Genomic DNA, 9,544 nt, shown 5'->3' on the forward strand with positions numbered 1-9,544 from the left:
GTGTGAGCAATCTTTGCTTCCCTACTCAATTGTTGTTTACGCTTAAGAAAAGCAAGATATGGATAAAACATTCATATCTGCTTTCCATTAACATTTATGAAAAAGATAAAGAATCTACATTATTTAGCTAAAACTGAAAGTGATCCTATGGGCTTTCATAAAACTAACATGGAAGAATTAAATTCTCCAAGGAGAGAACTGACACCACAACAAAAAAACACCACAGTGGATTATAAGTTGGCCTAGCGCCAGAACACCCTTAAGGACAGAGTGCTGGTATTCTCAGTGAAGCCTTGCCACATTTCAAGCTTCATGGTTCTCCTACATGACTTTAGCATAGAAGCCTGTGTTGTAAGCAAGATGTAGCAGAGAAGAGCATCAGTACAGTCTGCTGAAGGAACCTGTATAATCTTCATCCCTGGAGATTTTCAAAACCTGGAACTAGAAACGTCTGAGGTCTAAGTTGCCTCTGGGTTAAAGTATGTATTTAAACTTGTCATCTAGCACCTTCTGCACATGTTCTTTTGGTTCTATGTTGGAGCTTCCTGAATAAGCTCCAACCTAAACTGCTAAAGCTGCTATGAAACACTTCCAAAACCAGAAAGCTAGCTAGAATGCTGGAAAGACATAATGTAAAAACTACTCAACTTCTTACAGTTGACAGATGGGAGCTGAGATAAAAGAGTCTGCACAGGCTGCTGTCAACATCCTCATGCACTCAAGGAAGGACGGAGATAAGCCAGAATGTTCACATGGACTGGATGACCTTGAGCATCTTTCCCAACCTCAGTGACTCTGTGAGTCTAGAGCCATCTAGGATACATTCTAGATTGAGGCACACCTTCCAAGGAGTAAGATCCTGTGCTGATGCAATGATATTTGCTTACAAAACACTTCTTTCCTAACCAAAGGAGAGGAAAAACCCAAACATAAACTCAGAGGACCCCAGAAAATCAAACCAGAACCGAGAGGACACAGAGTGGAACCTTACTGACATGCAGCAATTCTGCTTAACTGGGTACAAAAAATATTTGCATTTTAGGAAATATATCTCTGAATATCTCTGATTAACAGCATGATGAGACAACAGCATCATGCTAATTAAGATATAACCAACAGCAAGTAGCAGAATTTGACTACAACCCAGACTGTATAGGACACTCGAGTTGTATGATCTTCCCACAACATTAAGTGGAACAATTAGCTTAGAGACCTAAAAGTTAATGAAGCCTATTTCAAGAACGTCCAAAGGAAAAAGACTATCATATGAGACTGTCTGCAGAGCTAGTGATGTTCCAAATATAATAAGAATATAATCTCAAAAACAGGACAAAGGCTAAATGAGTTCTTTGTATTAGAATTCATTGCTGAGAACTTTAGAAGAGGCTCCATACATTGAAACTCTTCATCAAAGCTGAGATTCTCCAGGTCTTAACACAATGAATTGTCTCCTTGCACTCCGTAAGAGAATAACAAGAAGCAGCACGAAACACCCCGGAGAAAATGAAGTATAGGTGAAGCCTAATCAGATGAAGGATCTTGGTTTGACTGTATTCCTGGGAGGAACCCTATCAATGAGCTATAGAGAAGTCAAAGTAATGTTTATAATTGCCAGCAGGAAAAAAACAAAACAAAACAAAACAAAACAAAACCATAAGAACATAACAGATAGACAACTCTTAAAAAAAAAAAAAAAGTAAAATCTACAGAATTCTGATAGAGAGGGCATTTCTGCCACCTAATGTTGCTGCAGTTCAGTAAAAGAGGCAATCAACAGACAATAGCTGTTTAGAAACAACCAACTTGGATTCTCAGAAGGCTTTGACAAGGCCTTTACTTCTATATTTGTTCTCTGTTTTTTTTAACTATAAATGATGAATTATCCCCAACATTTGGTGAATTTAGAAACAAGTACAAACAGCCAGGTTCATCAACTGACTTATTCAGAGTACTTAAAGCTGACTGACAAATTGTACACCTGCATGATAAAAATCAGAGGAAATTCAATGGCACATCTAATGAATCTGGAGAAAAGAAGGCTGCAGGGTGACCTCATTGCGGTCTTTCAATACCTAAAGGGAGGCTACAAACAGGAGGGGAGTCAACTCTTTGAAAGGGGAGATAACAGCAGGACAAGGGGAAATAGTTTTAAGTTGAGGGAGGGAAGATTTAGGTTGGATGTCAGTGGGAAATTCTTCACAGGAGTAGTGATGTGCTGCCCAGAGAAGTTGTGGATGCCCTGTCCCTGGAGGTGTTCAAGGCCAGATTGGATGGGGCCTTGGACAGCCTGGTCTAGTATTAAATGGGGAGGATGGTGGACCTACATGTGGTGGGGGGGGTTGCAGATTTGTGATCCTTGAGGTATCTTCCAACCCTGGCCATTCTGTGATTCTGTGGAATCTCTTTGTCAGAAGACAGGAAGTTTGTCAATCAGCTTTTCACAGACAAGCACTTCTTCCCAGAGCTCCTCTGTGAGTCCGTAACAGGCCATGACAGCTGACAACTGAGAGTACTCCCGGGTGAAGCATTGTTTCTGTCTGCCCGGTTCTTATTCTGCCCTGAGTTAACTGCTGGACACAGCAATGGGCCAGCTGTACTCATCAGTGCAATCAGTATGGCTGTCCTGAGACAAAGCAGGTAACAGTAAACAGATTAAAGGTTCAGCACATCTTTGCCATAAAAGCCTGGAGAAGTGATGACAAAAAAAAAAAAAACATAACAACAGGCCTAGAAACTCACAGGTGACACATATGAAGCTTATATCGGACGGGATTATTCACCACTCCCAGAGCATGGCATAGCACGTCATCTGCTGCAGCAGGGCAGCAGATGACACAGAGCCTTGAATAACCACTCGAAACAAAACAAACGACTTTTCTTTTGGTACGCCGAGGAGTCACGGTGCATCTCAGCTCCCCGCATTAGTTACCCTTCAGGCACTACCGGCAGTCCGAAGCACGCCGCATCACAGCCCCGCCCCGGCGGAGCCCCACCGCCCCGTCACGCACCGAACTTCCCCGGCGTCCGGACGTCCACGGCAGCCTTGCCGTCCATGCCCTCGGCCGCGATGGCCAGCAGCTGCAGCGCCTCGTCGTAGAGCACGCTGACGTGCTCGAGGTGGCGGCGGGCGCTCCGCTCCACGCCGCTGACGGTGACCAACACGCGGTCCGCGCCCGGGTAGCGCTGCGGGTCGAGCGGCCGCACGCTCACCTGACACGGCAGCCGCACCCGCAGCCGCCCCCGCGGGCCGACCACCAGCGTCCACTCCTTCAGCGGCTTAGGGCCGCCGAGCTCGGCGGAGCCGCTGCAGCCGCGGCACCACCCGCCCGCCGCCCTCAGTGCGAACGGCGCCCAGCGCGGGGACAGTGCCTGCATGGTGCCGGCAGCACTGCCCGTCCGGCACCGCTTCGGTAAACAGGCGGCGGCCGTCGGCGAACGCCCCGCCCGCCGCGGGGCCTACTGGGAGTCGTAGTTCGCCGGCGGCTGGAAGGCGCTGCCGGTTCGCCGTGCTCATTGGCTGAGGAGAGAGGGAGGAGGGCGCAGCGCAGCCGTGTTCTTCTCGTATTGGTCAGCGGGAAGGATGCTGAGACCAATCGGCAGCCAGGATGAGAGGAAGGCCGGCAAAGGGAGCAGGAGGAGGCGGGTCCGTGTTGCCGTAGCAGCGGGACGCCGCGAAGGTAGGGTCGGGCGGCGGCGGCGGCGGCGGCAATTCGCGGTCCCTGCGGGGATAATTTACTGAGTTCTCTACAAATGTGTCGTGAAACAGTTATCCCGAGAGGGCAAGCAAGTGGGGAGCCGCGGAGTTCAGTTAAAAAAGCTTTTTCGGTATTCAGTGCCTGCAGTTTAGGATAGTTATAACGGGGAGGTGGGGGTGCGGGCGTTGCTCCGTGTTTCATCTCAAAAATCGTTAAACGAAGCATAGGAAGGTCCAACCTGCCTTGTGCTGGTTTAGTATGGAGAAATAGAGCTCTGCCGAGACGGAAATGCAGCAACAAGTATCTTGGGACGTGTGGAAGGGTATGAGTTAATTTTTCCAAGATTTGAGAAATTGCCGATCTTTGAAGAAAGGAAGAAAGGAAGAAGGAAAGGAGAGGAGAGGGAAAGGGAAAATGAAAGGAAAGGGAAAGGAAAGGAGAGAGAGAGAGAAAGAGAGAGAAAGGAAATGAAGGGAAGGGAAGGGAAGGAAAGGAAGGGAAGGAAGGGGAGAAAGGAAGAAAGGGAGAAAGAAAAAGTTAATTGTACGAGTTGTCGTGGAAGCCGGGACAGAGCTGCAGTGTGCGGCACTGCCGCTAGGTGGCAGCAGACGCAACAGGTTGGCCGCCCCTTCCCGGTGGGGCGCCGCTCACACATTGCTGCTGGGACGCAGCAGCCGCCGCCTCACCGTGCTCACCGCCACTGGTTGGTCTCTATAAATGCTCAGCAAGCATCGATGAATGTCTTTGGGTGACCTTGTTTCCACATGGAGGAATTCAGTTTTTGCTTTGTACATACTGCCATGTCAGATGCTGACAAGACTGCCCTTTTGCTGCCACGTATTGCACAGCAACAAAATATGACAGAATATTGGTGGGAAGGTTCAAATTTTACTGCCATACCACCAACATCTGCCTCTGACATTGTAGGCCAACATAACAAATTAGCAGGCTCTGCTTTCAGAGCAGCCCTCGTCTATTTTGGCTGTAACACTGATTCCATTTCATATTGAATCCTCCCTGCAGGAGTATTCTTGCTGGTGTTAGCTCGTGCTGAGGTTCCTATCTACAAGAACCTGTCTTTTGACTTAACACCCGGTGCTTGGACAAGGTTAGCCTCACTTAGAGCTGGCTGTTCACTTATGTTTCTTCAGCTAAGGCTTAAGAATTTTAGTTTCAGGACATAAGTTTTTAAGCTTATTAAAAATTCCATGCATTTCCACTGTAGAATATTTGCATGGCATTATTGTAATTATTTTTTGTGGTTGGTGATTTATATTTTCTATATCTTTCCGAACTGCCACTTTTCCTTGAGCCCTCAGAATTTTCAAATGAGTAGCGCTTGGTGGTTAGGCAGAGCTTGTTTTGTTTTTTTTCGCTTGGTGTTTCAGTGTGTGTGTAGTGATGGAAACGGTTTCTTCTCAGGGTTGAGAGGGCAGAGGCTTAGATTTCAGGGTTGTTTTTTGTTTGTCATGCTACAAGATATCTTCTGAGGAAATCAAGTTCCTCATGGAAACCAAGTGAAAAGGGAAGTGACAATTCTCACCATTCAAATCATCCGTATCTAACTATGGCTCCAGCAGATGAAGCCTGTGGGTGGCTCAGGGTGATTCCATCCTAAACAGCAGGGACTTGAAAACAAACAGAAATAATGGAATTCATAACAGAATTGTTAAGCAATTGAAAGTATGCAGTGTGTTAACATTTCCCCAGAATAGTTGTCTGTGTAGTCACATGTCTAATCAAAGTACTCTGAATTGCATGGAATAATAAATAACCTATTGTAACTATGTAATTTTAATTTCAGCCCTTGCTTAATGTTAGTATAGCTTTGTGTTTTAAAGACACAGCCTTCAGTGCTGAAGCTTTGCCCAGTTAGTACAGAGGTCCTGCTATTTACTAGACTGTAAGCTTTAACTATAGGAAAGAAGCATTAGGAAATAAGATGTTAAGAAATGAAAAGAAAATCACTGTGCCACTGAATAAATCCCCGGTACTCCTATATTACCAATATTTTCTCGTCCCTCTCTTTGAAGAGGATATGATACAGCTGGAACAGACTTGGAGAAGGATGACAAAGACAGCAGAAGGCAGAGAAGGACTTTATTACCAGTAGCAGCAGGCAGGTTGAGTTGTTCTGCCTAGAGAAGGGATTACCAAACAGAGAGACTGTGTTGGAAAACAAGTGGCATTGAAAGGTTGAGATTCAGTGACCCATCCAGTAAAAGAACTAGGAGACATCAAAGAGCCAGATTCAAAACAAACAAAAAGAACTGATGATGCGTGTCACGCAGAGGTAAGATGAGAAACTCCATTCTGTCAGATTTTGCAGACACTGACAGTTTAGCATAAGTTCAGGAAAACACCACTGATGGATTCTTCTGTCTGCCCCCTGGCACCCAGTGCTGGCTGGAGGTATGATGAGCTAGACCAGCTTTGGTCTCTCTAGGTATCATTGCTCTGGTGTTCCAGCTGAATTGTGTAACTTTTTTTCTGACTAAACGCTAAGCCAGTTGTCTCATTCTCAGAGACATGTTTCTTTTTTTAACATTTGTATGCAAAACTAAGCTACATGGAGGTGCAGATAAATATCCTGTGTCATGCCCAGTAGCTTGGCTGAGGTCCTGTTCATTGTCTCCCTTCTCTGGGTGCTGCCTCTCAGCCAGCAGGACAGATGGGAATGTGCTCCTTGACTAACTTCCATCAAAATTAGCCATTTTATCTCATAACATTGGCTTAAAAATAGTAGGCTTCCTTAGCTGATTTTGTCTGAAAAATGGTCCTAAAGCCATTCCTCCAGCAGGTCAGCATTGAGGGAGAAGAAAGGTATCTCCTCCTGCAAAGGAAGGCAGTGGTACCCAGCATCCACTGATGTCACTGGCTCAGGAAGGAGATCCGTGTCTATGGCCTTGGTTCAACTTAGTGTGGATTTACACCTATTCTTTTAAACTTGCCTAAACCTTAGCTTTGTGCTCTTGTGTGAAACAAGAAAACCTTTAGTGGTTTTGGAGTATTTAAATGTCAGTCTACACCAATTTAACTAACTTGGCTTAACTGTAATGGATCTATTTTGTGAGATAACACAATTAAGACAAAGTGTAAAGCATTAATGAAGTGTAGTTCCCCCAGCAGAGACTTTTATAAATTTGGTGCTTTCTTAGTAAGTCTTAAAGCTGATGCATCTTCATACATAGAGCTTTATGTCTTCATGTTCAGAATGAAATTTTACTGCTTTCACTGATGTTACTACTTTTTGCAGTTGTCATTTTAGAAAGAGCCAGTACAACTAAACATGACCTTTCTATACTCTTCTCTGGCTTTTGTATTAACACTGCTGACTGCTGGAGAGAACTGTAAGGTTGCTGGAGTTCATCATCGGAACTGCATTCAGACTTTTATTGCTGTCCTGAAGCTATTTCACAAGATATGACCTGGATTCTAAAACAGACTTGTAATTCTCTTCCTCAGCAATTCTTTGTGTTGGTTCAAGGCCTCAGTGTTATTTGCAGTTCTTCTGTTTAAGAACATCCATGTTTATTGAACTACTCTGTAAATTTAGAAATCATTTCAGCTTTCATTTCTATTTGAATTAAACTGTTTATCAGATATGGCAAAAATACTATTTTTCCACTTTGTTTTTTTTAACTCTGTGTATGCGATTTTCTCGAATTGGATTTTAAATGTAATTATATAGTGGATAGTTGAAGAATGCTAAACTTCACGTATCTTTTGTTACAGTACTGCTTGCTAATATTTTGAAAAGGCAAATCTGTTCCCTTCCTTCTTGAAAAGCAATAGAGACTAGTGTTTATTACAGTAGCCAAGGCTGTCTAGTTGTTTTCCTCTGTCTGATGATTTGCATCTTATCATTATATTACAAGCATTTCAGATTCAGGAGATTTTGTTGTCCTTTTGCTCAGCAAAATGGAATCTCTGGTGAAAACATTTTTGGGGTTGTCATACTGTGAAGAGCTGTTAACCTGGGTATTTTTTCACACACATTAAGTCTGTTTCATGTAAATTGTAAATAAAGATGTCTGCACAGGTGAAGCTCCCAGTCTTTGGCATTGCTCTGCTTAGAGCTTTTTCCTCTTGTGTTTTTCACTCTTTCTCATTTCTTCCAGAAATTTGTGCTGAGGCACAAGTAAAGCAACAGCAGCCATAAAGGTGAAATGTGTATTCTCAAATATTCAGCAATTTTGTAGATGAGAAGCAAGTCTCATTTTATAATTGTGTATATGTACAGTGCTTCAGAATTATTTCTTGGCCTTGGTGATGTTTACAGCTGTTTCACAATGTTTTGACTCCTTTGGGAGTGACCATGAAATTGCTTTTTCTTTTTTTCCATAAGCAAATACAACTGCTGAAATCTCTCTAAAAGTCAAACTGTTCTTGAAGGAATTCTAAACAGCGCTGAATAAAGTGTGGTTTATAGACAATTTGTGGTCCACCTTTATAGACAAGTGATTTTTCAAGAAGTGGCTATGCTAAACAAAACATTTTTATATCATTTTCCCATCACAGCTGTAAAAAGAAATCACATTCTGCTGTCTGTTTTCTAACTTTGGAATGCAAAACTCCTGTTTTTCATCAGGAGAAACCTGATGTATACTATTAAAATACTCACAAAAAAATTCCCTCATTTTTATTGTGGATTTTTTATTTATAACAAAAAGGATTTTCTTAAAGGAGAATATTGACAAGACTAGATAATTTAATGTGAGTTCAGCATTTTATCATCTGTCAGGATCCTGTTCTATCATTACTGCAGCAATAATGTTCTCTGCAAGTGTTGCTTTACATAATAGTTACCTTAGAACTGTCAGAGTCGGGTGAACACTTGCAGTCATAATCAACCTTTCTCCCCACATTTTGAACTGAAATACCGAATTGTGATTTGTCTGTCCACTGCATCTAAGGCCAACTATAGAGAACTTGTGAAGAAATGCTTGATTTCTTCCATACATATTCTGTCTCCCCTGCCCTCTGTATTTTGCTCTACAAACAAGCTCTGTCTCTCCTGTCTTGCTATGGCACAGCAAGACTTCTGTGTGCCAGATTTCATTATATATCTACCTCTTGTTCTCAGATATTATACCATATTTTTGCATTTTGTATGGCTTTGATGTTTTGTTTTGTCTTTTTCTTTCTTTTTTTTGTTCATTATGACCATGCAATGACTTATGAACACAAATAATGATATTACCCACACACATCAGACCACGTCTTTTCCTCAAGAACTCTGTGTTCTGCAAAGGGGCTCCTGTTCTGTGTGTTGGTACCCCAGAAGATCAGGAGATGCTGCAAAGAGTGGCAGATGTGGCTGGAGATGAGGGGAGACAAGTTCTTTGTGTAGTACTATGGAGACAACAGAAACCTGCAATAGTTCTACCTTGGGGTTTTCTTTATAAGGCAGAAGCTGAAGTCTCCAATTTAACAGATTTTCAAAACTCAGATAAAGAAAGCCCTAACGAACTTGATTTAGTTTTGAAGTAAGCCCTGCTATGCAGAGGAGAGATGACTCCTGAAGCATTTTCCAACTTAGAGCTATTGTTCAATGACTGTCCTTTAAGAAGTATTGTTTTACACATTGTCAAATGCTTATGTAAGGAGAACTTAGCCAACTGTTTGAGGATTTTTAAAATACTCAAACAATGCTAGAGGGGTAGTGCTGTCTCCTCTCTTTCATGAACTTACAAAGAATCCCAAATTGCTATCATTCTGGTTTTAATGTGTGAGTCTCGCATGTAGACATTGTGTTCTCTACACTACATATTTATCTTTCATGGTCACTTGTATCCCAGGACCTAATTAACCAAATTTTGGTATTTTTATTCCTAGATTTCCAGAGA

The 9,544-nt window shown here is 42.9% G+C and overlaps 1 protein-coding gene across 1 annotated transcript in view; it reads right to left on the reverse strand.

The window, feature by feature from the left end:
* The window catches only part of FAM185A (family with sequence similarity 185 member A), a gene marked incomplete at both ends in the record, with an annotated part of 39,454 nt that extends 36,079 nt beyond the window's left edge, over nucleotides 1-3,375 (reverse strand). The window contains one exon of the mRNA XM_079549839.1: nucleotides 3,009-3,375. Coding sequence (XP_079405965.1) covers nucleotides 3,009-3,375 — 367 coding nt within the window. The remainder of the gene's footprint in view (nucleotides 1-3,008) is intronic.
* Nucleotides 3,376-9,544: the final 6,169 nt, after the last annotated feature.

This window comes from Tetrao urogallus (genome assembly GCF_951394365.1).
Source record: "Tetrao urogallus genome assembly, chromosome: 1".
Lineage (NCBI taxonomy): Eukaryota > Metazoa > Chordata > Aves > Galliformes > Phasianidae > Tetrao > Tetrao urogallus.